Source organism: Camelus ferus, chromosome 19 (assembly GCF_009834535.1).
Source record: "Camelus ferus isolate YT-003-E chromosome 19, BCGSAC_Cfer_1.0, whole genome shotgun sequence".
NCBI classification, from domain to species: domain Eukaryota; kingdom Metazoa; phylum Chordata; class Mammalia; order Artiodactyla; family Camelidae; genus Camelus; species Camelus ferus.
The window spans coordinates 36105105-36121807 of NC_045714.1; the positions used below are offsets into that span (position 1 = coordinate 36105105).

At 57.5% G+C, this 16703-nt stretch overlaps 1 protein-coding gene across 1 annotated transcript in view; it reads right to left on the reverse strand.

Annotated features, from left to right (window-relative positions):
• Positions 1-10177, reverse strand: part of NOL4L (nucleolar protein 4 like) — a 121787-nt gene extending 111610 nt beyond the window's left edge. Inside the window, exon 1 of the mRNA XM_032462098.1 lies at positions 9587-10177. Coding sequence (XP_032317989.1) covers positions 9587-9907 — 321 coding nt within the window. The 5' untranslated portion in view covers positions 9908-10177. The remainder of the gene's footprint in view (positions 1-9586) is intronic.
• Positions 10178-16703: the final 6526 nt, after the last annotated feature.

Sequence of the window (16703 nt, forward strand, 5' to 3'; positions counted from 1 at the left end):
GGGAAGGTTCCACTCTGGGAAAGGGGCCCCGTGAACATGCTGACTCCCAGGCTGATCCCACTGAGCCCCGAGTCACCAGGTCTCTTCTACGGCCTCCCACGGCCACAGGCCACCAGCCTTGAGGACAGCTCTTGGATTCCACCCACTGGACCCTGCCCCTGGGCCTTCACCCCAGATCTGTGTGTCTGTCTACATTCCTGGTTTCCTAAACACCCCACCCAAGAATACTAGGTCAACTGTGACCCTTGAGCTTCCCTCGTTCCCTGACCCCCAACCTCCCATGTCACCCAGTCTCTGCCACTCAACCTCTTGTCCTACGAGGGAACCAGCCCCTCCTCTCTGTCTCAGTCTGGCCCTCTCTCTCCACACCTCACTCTTTCCCAGCCTCCTATTTCTCCTTCTCTGTAATATACCTCGCTCTTGCCACAGCATTCTGAGGCTCCTTTGAAAACCCAAATCTGACCTTATCTCCCCTCTGCTTAAAAACTCAGCTGCCGACTCCCAGCTCTCCTTGACGGTGATGCACTAGCCCCTCTGAGTGGCTTTCCAGATCCTTCTCTTCCATTTGGCCCCCACTTTTTTCACCAGCTCATCCCCCTCAGGACCCCAAAGTGGTTCTCAAGCTGATTTGACCATTTCCCCATCCCCACCCCATCTGAAATGCTCTGTAGAACATGCTTCTCCAGGAAAGTGGCCCCTGTCACCACCATACCCAGCCTGTGTGACCCCCCAAAACCTGTCCCACCCCTGGCCCTTGCTCACGTTCCCACCCACTGGAACGAGCTTCCTCATGTTCTGCTCTTGCTGAACAATTTGTTTTGGCCTTCAAAGTCCAGCTCAAATGTCGCCTCCCTGAGGACTCCTTGGACACCCTCAGGCAGGGGGTGGGTCTGGACCTTGGGGCTCCTGAAGTCCTGAGCGCAAAAAACGATGGCTGGTTCACAGACTCCAGCTCTAAGGCACCTGCTTCCCCCATCATGGGGAGTCCCTTAGGGGCAGGGGCTATTCTGGGCCCTGGGGATTCAGCAGTGAACCAAGCAGACTGGTCTACCCAGAGATTATAGTCTTGTGGGGAGGAAAATATTAAACATGTAAACTAGTAAAATATATATGATATCAGAGGGTGGTAAGGGCTCTGAAGGAAAATTAAATAGAAAGAGAACAATTAAGTAGAAAATTAAGTAGAAAGAGAGAGGGTCCTAAAGTGGTTCTGGCTGGGTGATCAGGGAGGGCCTCTCGGAGGAGGTGACATTTAAACAAGAATCTGAAGAGGAGAGGAACCAGCTATGTAGAGATCTGGGGGAAGAGTGTTCCAGGCTGGGGAAACAGCCAGTGCAAGGGCCCTGGGGCAGGATTGCGTCTGGTAGTTTTTAGAATAGCAAGGAGGCCAGTGTGGCTGACATCACATGAGCAACGAGAGGGTGGAAGGCAGTGAGGGCAGCAGGCAGCTGGGGCCTGTAGGCTTCTGGAAAGACTTTGGCTCTTGCTTTGAATGAGATGGGAATCTTAGACGATCCTGAGCAGAAGAGGGAGAGAATCTAATTTGCTTTTTGCTTCTGCTGATTTGCTGGCTATGTGAGCCAGAGGGTCTTCCAGTGGGGCCAGAGTAGACACAGGGAGCCCAGTGGGGAGGCTGATGCATCTCCAGGCTTGGACAAGGTTGGAGGCAGTGGAGGTGGAGAGAAGGTAAAATTTAAGATGTATTTTGAAGGTAGAACCAAAAGGATTTGTAAATGGGCTGGATAGGGAGGGAGGTGGTAGTGAGAGAAGGAGTCAAAAATGACACCCAGGTGTGGCCTAAGCAAGGGAAGGATGTAGCCGCTGTGATAGGTGGAAGGAACAAATGAGTGAGAGAATGAATGACTCCTGGCTTTGGAACCAGACAGGCTCACACTCAGCCCTGGTACCCTGTGGGACTGCACTCAGCCTTAGTCTCCCCATCTGCAGCAGAGGAGCCCCATGTCCCAGGGTGGCCGAGAGGACTGGATGCTGAAGGAGTCAATGACCTTGCAGGGAGAGGATCACTGCTCTCTCTCCCTGCCCCCTGCAGCCTGTGTAGGCAGGACGAGCAAGGGTGGTAGCCATGGTTGAGGTGAGAGGATGAAGATGTGGACAACAGGGAGGGCATCTCTCTCCCCCAAGGCTGGGTCCAGGCAGGTAGGTCTGCCTCGAGCTCCAGGAAGCTTTTGTAGTGTGTTCTTAGATGAGGGGCCACCGTGAGCCTTAGGTGGGAGGTGGGGAGAGCCAGGGCACCTGTGGGCTCAGCCCTCCGGCCCCTGGGGGTTAGGCGATCAGACCAGCCACAGAACCCAGGCCCTGCCACTTGCTCACTGTGGGGCTCAGGAAGGTTCCCTGGCCTCTCTGATGCCAACTTCTCATCTACCTCATAGGATCCAGGGGAGATTAAATGAAATAAAGTGTCTGGCACATGGCAGGGGCTTGGAAACATAGGAGATGTGCTCAGACACCTGCCCCGGGACAGGGGCAGTCATTACACCAGCCTCACCATGTTCTAAGAGCCCAGAGCAGAGAGCTCAGGCTTCTGGCCAGGGAGTGCGGAGGGTTGGGGGGTTGTGGAGCCGGGGGGATGAGAGGCCTCTGGGAGCCTCATCCTTCTACTTTCTACCTGGAGAGTGCCTCCAGGCCTGGGTGAAGCCCCCACTCTCACCTCTCCAGCACCCCCTCCTTGACCTCTGGGATCTGGCATTCCGAGCACCAGGAAGGGATTCAGAGGCAGGAGGGACCACAGGAGCCTTCCCTGAACAATAACTAGGGAAACTGAGGCCCAGAGCAGAACAGGAGCCTGCCAGGGCAGAAGGGAACCCTGAGTCTTCAAGTCCCCAGCTCTGGGGGCTGATGCCATACCCATGGCCTTCGCCAAGACTTCTCTAGTGCTCTCTGCAGTTCAATACAACATTAACCAGGCCCCCAGTGGCACTGGAGACACAGAAATAACCCAGACACAGTCTCTAGGGAACTAATAGTTGCTTCCCACCAACTATGTGCCAGGGATTTGGCTGAATGCTTTATTTCCATTATCCCATTTAATATCCATGACATTTCATTACCATTCCCATTTTCCAGATGAGAAAACTGAGGCTCAGTGAGATCACATAGCAGCTAACATATCCTAAGACCTGCTACATTCTTCAGGCTCTATATGCATTGATGCATTAATCTTCACTCCAGTCCAGTGAGACAGGCTTATCAGCTCCATTTAACAGATGAGAAAACTAAGGTCAAATTGGTAAAAGGGCAGAGCTAGGATTTGAACCCAGGGCCCTGTGGCTTGGCACCCTAAGCCCTTCATCTCCCCTCTCTGTCAGGGTGAGTCAGGGGCAAAAAGTGGACTCAGGAGTCCTTGTTCTAAGAAGCCACCCACCTTGGTGGGCCCTTTCTCTCCCAGCTTCCTTCAGTTCCCTCTCCTGCTTTGGGGTCCAGGGCCCAGGCCTGGCTTTGACAGAAGTTAACAGAGTAACCTCCTAAAATGACAACAGAGCATTTTCCAGTTTGCCAAGCTGCCTGGAAATGGGGCTTTGAAGCCCATTTTCCAGATGAGTAAACTGAGACTTGGAGAGGTCAAGCAGGTTACTTGCATGAAGTCACATGGCAAGGAAGTGGATGCATTGGGATCCCATCCATCCTGGCCCCCTCACTTCAAGTCCAGAACCTTTTTTCCTATCTCATTCCCATGGTGCTAGGCTTTAAACTCAGTAAGTGTCCCCATGGCAAAGGTCACAAGCTTCTGCTGCCCTTATAGGGCAGGGAGTTGAGGGGCAGAGGAGAAAGGCTGGAAACAGGAAGGTGCTTTGGCCACTGTCATGGGAACAGCGACATGGCACCACCTCTTGTGTCCACTCCCTCCCTCATGCTTGGCTTCAGCAGCTGCTGAGACCCCAGGGGCAGCAGGGACCAGGCCAGCAGCTCGGGGAGACTCTGTTACAATGAAGGACACTCTTGTCAGCTCCGCACTCCCAAACAGACAGGGTCCTTTCACTATGATCCCGAATATGTGTCATGCACACACGGTCATCCTCGTGGTCTGCCAGTGCCCACGCCCCAGGTACCTGCACATCTGCGAACACAGACGCTCAGTCACACACACTCACCAGCATGTAGTCTCTCCTCCACCTGTACACACACACCCACACCCACACACACACGTGCGCACTGTCCCAGGGAACACAAGCATCCCCAGCCTGCACATGGACAGGCACATGTACACTCACGTCCACACAACCACACTTCTGCACGCACATCCATATGCACACACACTCTCTAGTCCAGGAGTGCATGTGCATGGGCACAGTACTTAATCAGTCCCACAACCTCCAAGGTAAGAGAAGCCTAGGTTTGCCTGAGGCTGGGTCAGACACTTGACATTTGTCTCTAGGCAGCCCCAGCCACAGGCTCCCCAACCCCTAGTCATCCCAGCAACATTTTCAGGGTTCCAGATGGGCCTTCTGATTCCCAGACACTCAGGGAGGGGAAGGCAGCCTGTAGGGGCCAGGGAAGAGAGGACATTCATGCCAGGCCTCGCCCAAGGAAGAGGGGGGGCATGCTGTCCCACCTCCTGCAGAAAGTGCCCCAGCACCTTGTGGGATGCAGGGAGGCGGTGGGAAGGCCGAACCTGATCCTGCAGCATCACCCAGGCTCCAAACTGCAGCCCCCTCAGAGTCCCCAAGACTACATTCACCCAAATCACCAAGGCTTAATTAACAAAATAGCGCACTTCTGCCACTCATGAGAAATCCAAATAGAGCCCGTGTCATTGTCAACTTTCTCCCTGAAAGTCCCCCAGGACCCAGGACAACAGAGACCTCCTCCCTTCTCCTCACCACATACCCATCTTAGTGTGCCCCAGGAAAGTCCCAGATACTTCACACAGAGCCAATTCTGCCTCAAGCACCAGCCTATGATTAACAGACATCCTGACTAGAGGAAGATTTCTGTACTAACTCAGACTAAAGTGTAATGAACTGAAAGCTTGTCATGAAAAGACCTATGCTTTCAAAGTGGATCAGGCTATAAAACACCTCGGACAGGGTCAGAATGGAGGCATGCACAGGCGGTACCCACGTTCAGGGTATCCTGTCAGTGGTGTGGCCTGAAGGAAGTTCTGAACCTCCCTAAGCCTCAGTTTACTCATCTGAAGGATGGCAGTGATAACAGTATTGCCGTATGAACCTGATGCACAGGGACAAGCACACAGTAGGTGACTCAGGAAGTGTCACTAATGTGACAGTTTAGAGAAAAGTAGGAAATACTGAGATATTCAACTGAAGGTCACAGCATGTACTATGTTGTGCTAAGTCAGAGGCCATTTCCCGCCCAGGGCAGCAGCCGCAGGTGCCAAAGGTTTACACAAAAGCTCTGGGGAGAAAGGCTGAAGACAGTGAAAATGCTCTCTGCTAAATGAACGTTGTCTGCAAACTGGGAAAAGACCACCATTAGTCAATCTGGCTAGCGGAACACCTGGGGTCTGGCTCGCAAAAGCCTGGTGCCGAGAGTGGAGTTTGGCAATCTGGCATTTCCCCTTGGGGGACGGAGCTCTAATGGGGGGATTCCTGGCATGTGATGGACCCAAGGGGAAGCCTCCATGGAGCACAGAGATCTGCATTCTAGTCCTGGCTCCCCACCAATGGAAACACCCTCTCTCGGGGCCTCAGTTTTACCATCTGGAAGATGGTAGTGTTGGGCTGAGAACCTTTATTTCCAAGGATCCCAGGGCCCCGCCCCAGACACAACCTGTGGCCCCTGCAGGCCCTGGGACAGCCCTGTTTTGAGAGACCAGAGGAAAAGGAAAGGGGTTGGTTCATTTTGTGGCTGACACTGGAACGGAATCGGAGGGTCTTGCCTCCGAGGGGTTTGCTTCCCCTGCTTGGCAGCCCACAGAGGCCCAAGCAGGCCCAACGCAAGAAATAATAAATCCTAACCAGGCTTTGCCCAGTTAGGAGGGCCCGGCTGGCTCCTGTCATAGAAAGGTCTTATCCCCAGAGCACCCCATGCAGCCCTATGGAGGACTCCGCCCTCCTCCCCTCAGCCCTCAGCCCTCCGCCTCCACTTCTATTTCCTGTGACAACCTGCAAACTGAAGACCAACTTGCCTCCCCCAACACCAACACCCGAGCTTCTACTCGACCCCCGCCCTGCCCCACCCCCAGCCAGGCCCCAGCTGCAGGAGGCCCCGGCAGAGTGTAATTCCCCTCGCCCTCCTCTCCACCCTGGGCCCCTCTGGACAGATTAAGCCTTTGTCACATACACCCAGAAAAGCTCAGGGCCAGATGGGACAGGACAAGTGGTGTCAGATCATCGACCCTCCGCGGCCCGGACTCGGAAGGGCCCCGACCACAGCACCACATATGGCTGTGGGAGGAGGAAAAGGGGCCTACAGAGGGGGCAGCCAGAGAGCAACATGGAAAAGAGATGACACACCACGGCCACCCTGGGGACCCAAGCCCACACAGGGGCCTAGGGGGCCCTGGTTCAGCGGCTGGATGACCCAACTCCCACACCCCCTCTTCCCTGAAATTGTTCTGCCTGCCTTCCTGCCCTCCCTTGGAGTCTCCGTGGGCTTCTTGACCAGATCCTGAGCTATGCCTACCACCCCCACCAGCTGGGTGCCCTGGTGCCCCCGGAACAGGCTCAGAGTCCAACCCACTCCAATGCCTCAGTGGCCCCACAAGGCCTGTGGATGCTAAACAAATGTCTCAGACAAAGGTTTATGGCCCTATGACCTTCACAAAAACCCACTCAGGACAAAACTACAGGATCTCTCCCAACTGCCACCAGAGTAGAGGCAATGATAACTTTAACTTTGTGTGTGTGTGTGTGTGTGTGTGTGTAAGCCAGTCAAGGTAGGAGATGTCCTTTGCACCTTTCAAAGAAGGTCCCATTCAGCCCCTCCCAGGAAGAGGCCATGGCTGCCCCAGAATTCCCAGCAGGATTTGTTCCTCTTAGATCAGTGAAAAGGAAAATGAAAATGTAAAAATAATAACTGAGCCCCAGGAAGGTGCTTGGAGCTGGGGATGGCAGGACTAAGGGCATCTCCTGTGGCTGGCTCCGCTTGTCTGGGCGAGTAGCAGGTAACTAACAGGCTCTCTGGGGACCAGCGGACCAGGCAGGTGGGCGTGGGTAGCTTGAGGGGTGGGCTGTCGCAGGAGGGCATGTCTGTTGTGTTTGTCATCCCCCTGGCAGCCTGGGCAGGGAGGCTTGGGTTCTCTTTCTCTGCCTCCCAGGCAGGTAGTCCCTTGGGAGGGCTTATTATTGGTCCAGAAGCTAGGGTGGAGTCTTTTGAGGCCCCTGCTGCCAGGCAAGGCAGGTCAGCGTGGGCCTCACGGAGGATATGAAGGGACTGGCTGGGCTGGCAGGACCTGGAGCCCAGGCCTAGCACCCAATTTCTGCATGTGGCCTGGATGGGCGTGTATGCACTTGCTCCGCCTTGACAGCTGTGTGGCTAAGCGGGTAGGGGGACTGACGGCCCCATGATACCCACTCCCTAGGGGAGAGGTCCACCAGCACAGAGAACCGGTGAGCCAGCTGCCATGTCTGATGGTCACCTGCCCCCCAACTCCAGGAGTGGGGGCTCCTGCCTCAGACTAACAAGGAGGTTGGGCCAAGACTTCCAGCTCCCTGGAGAGAGATGACCAGAATGGGGTGGGGGTAGGGGGCACTAACTGACCTGGGAAGCCTGGATATCTGAGGGCAATGACCCAGGGTGAGGGGCATGGACCCAGCCAACCATCTGGTGGGTCACTGACCTCAAAAAAACCACACTTAGGCTGGGGACACTAGCCCAAGATGGGGGAGAACAGAGGAGGGTGCGGAACTGGCAGGATGGGGAGGGCTGACCTAGGCCGGGGAGAGGCAATGACCCTTACTGCCCATGTGGGAAAGTGGGCACTAATTTGGGCTGGGGGAGGGGGTCCCTGACTCGATGGGGGAGGGTACAATGACCCAGACTCCCTTGGTTTGGCAGGGAGCACTGATTTAGGCTGGGAGGTCCCTGACTCGAGCGGGTTGGGACACTATCCCAGCCTCCCCCTCCGGGAAACCGGCCCCGGCGCGCCCCTCGGCCCGGCCCCCTGCTTCGGGTCCGGCCGGAGGCGGCAGCGGCGCAGATGGGCTGCTGGCGGCCGCAGCGGCAGCGGCGCGGTTATCAGCGCTCCTCGCAGATGGGCCGCCCGCCCTCCGCGCTCGCGGCTCCCCACTCCCCGCGGCCTGCAGCCCCGTCCCCTGGGCGCGGGGGGAGGAGCCTCCGGATCCGCTCCCCGGCTCCCGCCTCCCTCACTCGCGGCCCCCTCACCCCGCGGGCCGGGCCCGGGCAGCCGCCGGAGGGGGAGGGGGAGGGGACAAGTGCACTTTTCGTAACGACCGAATCAATTGTGTGTGAAGAGCCCGCTCCGGCCGGGGACTGGGCTGAGCGCGGGGCGGGCGGGCCGGACGGGGGAGGAGCACGGAGGGGGGAGCGGGGGAGCGAGGGAGGGAGGGAGGCCGGCGCGGGGCGGCCCCGCTTGCTCGCTCGGGCCGGGCGAGGCCGGGGAGGGAGGGAGGGGGGCAGGGACGGAGGCTGGCCCGGCCCGGCCGGGCCGGGGGCTGAACGCACTAATGGAGGGTCTCCGCGACGGAAAGTTCAAAGCTCAGCACCGCCCCTGGAGCAGCCGCCCCCCCCCAGCCCCCACCCGCTGCAGAACAATGAGGTCCCGGCGGGGGAGCCGCGGGGCCCGCGCCGCACGCCCTCTCCAGGGCGCCCCGGGCCGGAGGGGACGCCCCCGCCCGGCCGCCCGCCTCCTCCCTCTCGGCGGCTGCGGTTCCCCGCCCCCTACCCCACGCCACCCCGCCCGGACCGGGCCGGCCCCGCGGACGGGGGAGGGGAGGGGATGGATAGGTCAGGCCGCCCCCGTCCCAGGGAGGGGGGAGCTAGGGGCCCGGGGGGCGGAGGGGGCGCCCCACCCACCCGCGGGAGGCTGCTCCTGCGCCAGGCTGCGGCTCGGGCTGCCCCTCCCCGGGCCAGCCCCGGGTGGGGTCGGGGAGACAGTACCCGGGCTGGCCCCCTCCCCTGGCGCTGGGAAGCCGAGCGGACTCCCCGTCCCGTGGCTGCCCCTGTCCCCCCCTCCCGCGGCACCACCCTCCACACACACACACACTCACATACACACACAGACACACAGACACACACACACACACACACACCGCCCAGCCGGCCCGGGGGCGGGAGCGCGAGGCGCCCGGGACAGGCAGCCCCGGGGCGGGCGGGGGGAGGCTTGGGCTTCGGAGCAGCCGCCTGCTGGCTGGGGGAGGGGACGGGAGGACGGAACATGCTGGGGTGAGCAGCCCGGGACAGCCCGCCCGGCACGGCCACGGCCGGGGCAGCGGCGCAGAGGGGGGCTGGGACGCCCCGAACCCGGAGCGCTGCCCGGGCGGGCTGGGGCGGACGGGTGAGCAGGGACGCGTGCGTCTCGGGCGGGCCAGATCCACGGACAACCTCAGGGACACACGTTCGGACACACATCCACACCCCCACCCCGCCCCCGCCCGCCCCGAGCCCCGCGGCGGGACTGGCCCGCGGCAGCCGCGCGCGCACTCACCGAGCCCGTCTTGACCGGCACATACACCACTTGGCCCATCTTGGGTTCCCGGCCGCTGCCCAGGCGGAAGCCCTTGGAGCGCACCCAGAACTGGAACTTGCCTTTCTCGCCGGCTGCCGGGCCGCTGCCCGCGCCGGTCCCGCCACCGCCCTGCAGGACCTCGGCGATCCGCTGGTATTTGCTGCGTGTCACCGTCTTGGTTTTGGCCGAGTCGCCGTAGGTGCGCAGGCACCAGTCCCGGAACTGGCGGCCCAGCTCCGAGTCCCCGGGGCTGCGCTCGCGCTCCCAGCCCCCGCGCAGCAGCAGCGTCGGCTTCGGCATCCTCCCGCCGCGCCCGGCGCCCTCGGGGGCGGGCCGGCCGCCGGGCCGCCCGGTGCCGGGACTGGGCTGGGCTGGGCCGAGCCGAGCCGGGGCGCGCCGCGGCCCGGGCTGTCCCGCGGTGTGGCTCCGGCGCGGCTGCTTGATGGGCACGGGCGGCGGCCGGACGCGTGGGGCTGCGGCGCGCTCTGTCCTGCTCGGGCGGCGGCGGCGGCGGCGGCGGCGTTGGCGGCGGCGGCTCCGGCTCGCCTCCTGCTCCGCCTCCTCCTCCCCCCTGGCCGGGATGCAGGAGCGATGGAGGCAGCTTCGGGCCCGGAGGTGCAGAGGGGGCGGGCCGCCCCGCGGGCGGCCGGGGGAGGCGGGAGGCGGGGAGCGGCCCCGGGCGCGGGGAGCGAGACCGAGCCTGGGCGCGGGCGGCGGCGGCGGCTGTCAGCTCGCGCGGCTCATCCTGCTCCTGCTCAGGCTCCCGCTGCCGCTGCTCTTCCTCCTCCTCCTCCTCCCGCGCCCGCCTCCACCACGCCGCGGGATCCCACCTGTTAGAGCGTCGCAGCCTTAGCCGCCGTCCCCCCTCCCGCGCCCGCCCGCGGGGCCCAGCCCCCGCCCCGGCCCGGCCCCTGGGGGCGCAGGGGCTGCCGCGCCCGCAGCCGCCGGGAGGGCAAGAGCCGCAGGCGCGCAGTGCCCAGCCCAGGGACCGAGTTCCCTCTGGCCGGGCCTGGCCCTGAGCCTCGCAGGCCGCTCTCCGCCCGGACCGGGAGGTCTTGCAGGGAGTCGGGCGCAGACCGTGCCGGGCCACAAGCGTCCCTGCCTTTCCAGGCGGCCCCGCCCGATTTTAGCCCGGCGCGGGTGGTACAGGGCAGAGCCCCTTCCCTTCCTGCCGGCAAACTGACCTGACCGCCCCTGTGCGAGCCCGGCGCCAGAGGAGCAGTGTTCCCCTGGGGAACCCCAAACCGCCGCCCTTCGGGGGCCCCCAAACTTCCTCCCCTCTCGCTTCCCATCGAATTCCCCAAAGTTTGGGCGGCCTTGCCTCTGTCAGCCCCACTGCCCTGGGACAGCTCCAGGCCCCAGGGAAGTCGTCAACATTGACCGGTGGCCTCCCTCAGGCCAGCCCAACCAAGGTTTGGGGCAACACTCAACACACCCAAAAATTCATCCCAAGACACCCTGCCTCTCCCGGCGCACCTTGGCCTAGAATCTCTCTCTGAGTAAACTCAGGTGGACCTGCCATCTCCCCTTCTTCCTAGGTGAAACTGACCTTGGGTAGAGCCAGCCCCCTCCCCCTTAATGAGATTACTAACATAAATAAAGGCACAGGCCAATTCCCCAGGATTTTTGCCCTCCTTTCTTAACAGGTCTGAAAAATAGCTGTGCTTCTCTTCCTGCTGTTCCCTGGGGTCCACTCACAGTATCCCTAGGCTGCCCCTGCAGGCAAATCACTGTCCAAGCCTGAGTCCCAGATTTTGGCCTGTGCAGGACCATTTTCTGCCTAGGAACAACTGGCTACCCTCATCCCAAGTCCTCCCACTCTAGTACCTACAGAATGCCAGGTCCTGGCAACTCTGAGAGGCAGAAGGGAATGGACCATTTTACAGATGAAGGCCTGGGGCTTGGAGAGGTGGCCTGACCTGGTCAAGGTCATGCCAGGAGGAGAGGAGGGTTCCAGCTCAGATCTGTCTGGCTCCTGCTACAGCATCACACAGGAAGTCTCCCCCTGCCATTCTGCTGGGAGGGATCCCCACACTGTATGTGGCTGGCTCACTTCTCCCAGTGGACTGGGAGCTCCAGATGCTTAGGGCCCATGTCTGACTAATCCCTATATCCCAGGCCCTAGCACAGCACCTGGCACACAGAAAGTGCCAATAACTGTTGAAAGAACCCAAGAGGTCTTCCAAGTCCCAACCCCTCTCTGCATTTCACATAGATTTATTTTTAGATAATTTACATTTCCTTGTTACTTTATATATACCAACAACTCCACAGTCATTTTTCCTCTTTATCTTCCTAAGAGCTCTTTTTGGTTCCATGCTAGCATGCCCATTTGTCAGAGATGACTACTGGGGCTCACAGAGGGCAAGGCACTACCCAAAAGGCACAAAACTCCAGGTCAGGGAGGAGGTTCTGCATGCTTTGGAAGCCCATGCCCTGACTTTTCCAATATGATCCCTTGACACTTACCATTGCAGCTGACTCCCTTCCTGAGAACAGAGGTGCTCTAGCCTAGCAATGCTAATGATCACTTTCAGCAAGTGTGCTTTGGTGCCCTTGGTGGGCCCCCTGTTTAAGCCTGGGTCTCTATCCAGTTCCAAGACCTACTTCAATCACCATTAAGCCAGACCACCTCTCCATGCAGTCTGGGTCTTTGCTTGCCGTTCAGAACCTGAAAACCTGGTTGCCCATCTTGGGCTGAGTTCTAGTGTGGCCAAAGGTGTAGTACAATGAAAAGAACATGGGCTTTGGGTAGAGTCAAACAGACTTTAGACTACCATTTGCCATGGCACAAAGAATACTTTCCAACTGAATGAACCCATCAGTCCACTCTTTGCTGGTTGACCTCAGGCAGGTCACTGAACCCCAACTTCATCATCTGTATAATAGGGAGACCATCATGGATATAATGATTTAGCAAAAATAATTTATGTGAGACAGCCTGGCATATATAACAGGTGCTCAGTAAATGCCATTTTCTCTTTCACAGAGGCTCCAAAATATTCAAGGAGGAAGATGAACTGTGTTGATACTTTTTATGTTTCATTCATTCAACAAACATTTCTTGAGCAGCCGTTATGCACCAGGTGTTGGGGATTTAGCTATGGGATCCCCAAGGTCCTTGTCCCCTCAGAGCTCGCCAGTGGGTGGGGAAGAAGGCCACTGAACAAACCAACCATCAATAATTGCAGCTTAGGGAAAGGGCCATGATGGAAATAGGGAGCTGTGATAGCAAATAATGGACAAGAGGGACCGCTTTTCTTAGGGGGATCAGGAAAGACCCCTCTGAGAAGGTAAATTTGAGGAGGGACTTAAATGACAAGGAATCAGCCATGCTACAGTGTAAGGGAAGAGCATTCCAAGTAGGGGAACGGCATGTTCAAAGGTCCTGAGGTAGGAAAGAGATAACATTTTCCAGCAATTGAAAGGCCAGTGTGGCTAGAGTGAAGTAAGTGAGGAGGGGTTGGAAGGCAGGAGACCATGGGAAAAACTTTGGATTACATTTTAGACATGATGGGAAACCATCAGTGAGTTTTAAACAGGGGAGTAGAGAGGAAATGAGGCATGGAGGGCAGCTACAGGAGCCAGGGGTCTGTGGTCAAGGGGCTTAGGTCAAAGCCTTGGTTTCTCCTACCACATGTCAGCTCACTTTACACCAGGCACATCCCAGCCTCTTGCCCCCCGAGGTACTAGGAAAAGATGGAGGTGGCTGAGCCAAGGATGAGAATGGCCTACTGCAGCCCATCCCCCCTTATGCAGAAGCAGATCCCTGGACCTCTGGCCTGTTCATGTCAGTGACATCCTTTAGCAGGGGTCCTGCCCCAGAGCATGCTGGATAGAAGATAAGTTTCTTACAGTACACCGCTTGTGGGTGAGAGTGGGACAGCGGATGGGCAACCAGTCCTAGGGGGCAACTGTCCTCCTTCTTCCCATAGTCAGTGAACTGTAGGTCAGTGAACTCCTGTTTTTTTTTTTTTTTTTAACCCTTCATCCAGATGTCCAGGGGCGGCTGGGATTGAAGCACAGGGAGTCTAGACCCCCAGGACTCTTGTCCACTTCCAATACTGATAGTAATGTATGGAGTCACAGGAGGTTAAGTAAGGAAGGGTCTGCAGAGAGTGTACAGTCTAAACTCAGCCTTTACAGATGGGTAAACTGAGCCTCACAGAAGGGAAGAGTTTCAGGGCTACCAGCGGGGCACATGGCTTTGGCCTGGTTTGGCCCAGATCACCTGCTGTTAACTGAGCTCTGACTCTGGGCCCAGATGAATGAAACTCAGAGGTGAGGTGGCCCCAGCCCAGCCTCGGGTGGGGCAGAGTTCCAGGCCTGGGGTGGGGCAGAGTGACTCAGGCCCCCACAGAGGCCAGTCCACCAGAGGCTGGGAGGAGCGGCGAGGCCCCAGAGGCTCAAGGAGGCTTGGTTTCCACTGACAGGCACTAGTGCCACTTCCATCAGGGGCTGTGCACTTACTGCCACCCCTGCACCCAAGCATCTTACCCTACAGCCCACTCGGCCATGGTGACCGGCTGCTCTGGGGCTGTCTCACCCAGAAAGGCTTCCTGACCCCTCAGGTTGGTTCAGGGGCATCTGTGGCCCTTCATAGACCCCTGGGCTTTCCCCATCCTGGCTCTGACCACACAATATCATGATTGCCTGATTACCTGTACCTACCAGTGCCTAGCGCCGTGGCTGAGATTTAATAATTACTGAATAAATGAGCGAATGAAGGGATGAATGGAAGGGCTGGTTCTCAAAATACACATCTCAGACTGACATCTATAGCATTTTGCCCCCTACTACTCTGCCTCCCCCGAATCAATCAGTCAGCATTTAACATGCTCCTCCTGGCAGGTTCTGCCATTGAGTGACCTGACATGAGTGCCTTGATTTCTCTAAGCCTCAGTTTTCAAAATCAGTAAAATGGGGATAATAATTATATCTCATTCACAGGGCTGTAGTGCGAATAAACACTCAATAAATGTTAGCTTCTATTATCACCATGTCCATCTGCCACTCATTCCGATGTTTGTTTGAACAGCCTCTGTGGGTCAGATGCCATGCTTAGTGTTGAGATCACTGCCGTAAACAAGCTGGACCTGGCCCCAGCCACCATGACACTCAGGGACCAGCTGACTTTTAAAAGATTGTAACAAATAGGCTGAGAATTAGAAAACAAAAAGCTGCCATGAGGACACATAAAGGAGGCTCAGATGAGCATCTCAGAGAAGCCCTGCCCTGGGGGTTCCTTGGACAGAGGCACTCAGGGTGAAGACAAGAGGAAGGAGAGCAATGTCTCCGCTCCTATAGTGACCCTCGCTGTCAACCACACCCAAGTGGGAAACATTTGGCCCACCTCACAGAGTTTGAGAAGCCCTTGAGTCCAGCATCTCTGCCAAAAACCAAAGCGGAAAGAGATAAGGATTTCATTCAAATGTCATTGCCCCAGCTGAGCCCTCCTTGACCACCCTTTCAAAAATAGTCCCCAGTGTCTCTCTATCCCCTGTCCTGTTTTATTCATCTTCACAGAATCAGCACCACCTTCTATTATAAAGTGTATTCGTTTCTTGTTTCTGTTCACCTCATGCATTGCAACCTACGTATCAAAAAGGCAGGGATTTTGTCTTGTGGACTGCAGTATCTCCAACACTCAGGACAGCCTGGTCTATAGTAGGTGTTCAATATATATTTGTTGAATAAATGAGTGAATGAAGAAACCCTAAGTGTGTTTGCATGTGTGTGTGCGTGTGTGTGTTCACAATTGCATTGGTTGTAACTAAAATTCGCAATGAGATCCAGGAAGATTTATGTTGTTATTCATTTTGTCTGTTGCAAGTCACTTCCCTTCCTCAAGCCTCAGTTCCTCATCTGTAAAATGGAGCTAGTACCTACTTTGCAGAATCTTTGTGGGTGCAAAGTGCCCAGGTGGGACCTGGCGCACAGTAGGTGCCCTGTGAGCAACACTGTTATAATGATGGAGCCTTTCATAGGGGAGGTTCATGGAGGGGGATCCCCAGAGCCTGAGCCTTCCTGCAGGACACAGAGGAAGCTGACACTGGATCTATCCCGTCACCTGAACTCGCCAGTAATTTATTGATGCTGGATGCGGGCACTTAGCAGCTTGCCGGGTCAGCCTCAGAGAGCAGGTGTGGGGCCATGGGGCCTACTCCCAGCCTCACCTGGGAGGGGAGGGCTGGGGACAGTGGGTCTGCACAGCCCAGGAGAACTGATAGGTCAGCCCTTACAAATCCCCTACTATGTGCCAGGCACTGGGGGACTGGGAAAAAACCAGATGTGGTCCCGGCCTGACCAAAGCCAAAAGAGGGTGAGATAGACGTAATTCATAATTTGAATACCCACAAAAATAGAGCTGCATGGCTGCGTGAGGGCCTACTATGTGCCAAGAACTTTGTGCACATAACCATATTTTGGCCTCCTGTGAGGCCTTGTTCATATTCTATAGGTCAGAAAATGTCACCAAGGGGAGGTCAGGTGATGTGTTCAAGGTCACAAGACTAGTGAGTGGCAGAGGGAGAGTCCGAACCCAGATCTGACTGGCTCCAAAACCCGTGCACATGTCACTGCCACCCTGCCCCCATCAGGCCAGCTGGCCCAAGGGGCATGTCAATAAAAATCCTAAATAAAGAGCTCTGTGAGGTCAAAAGTGAACAGAGGACCATCCTACTGAAGCTTCCTGGGGGCCAAGGCTTTTAACTGGCCTTCGGAGGATGGGTGGAAATACCAAAGGAGAGTGGATTTTAGGGCAAGGAAACAGCCAGAGCAGAGGTTTGAAGGTGGAAAAGGGAATGGTGTGTTTGGAGTGTGGTGGGCCGGCCCACTTGGGAGAGCTGAGAGGCCCTGTGGGAGCAGCGGAACGCAGGGCCTTGAATGCCTGGCCAGCTATGGGCCTCGCTGAGTGGGCAGTGGGCAGCCCTGGGCGGTTGTGGAAGATGAAGCCACCGTTTCCCCCTGACCTGTATATTCTAAGAGGGCGGCCAGTTAGGCCACAGGAGGCGTGGCACTCAAGGACCTCTAACTTCTAGTTCCAGCCTCGCCTGCCTCCACTCCCCTCCACCAGCCCTCCGGGCCTGGCATGCTC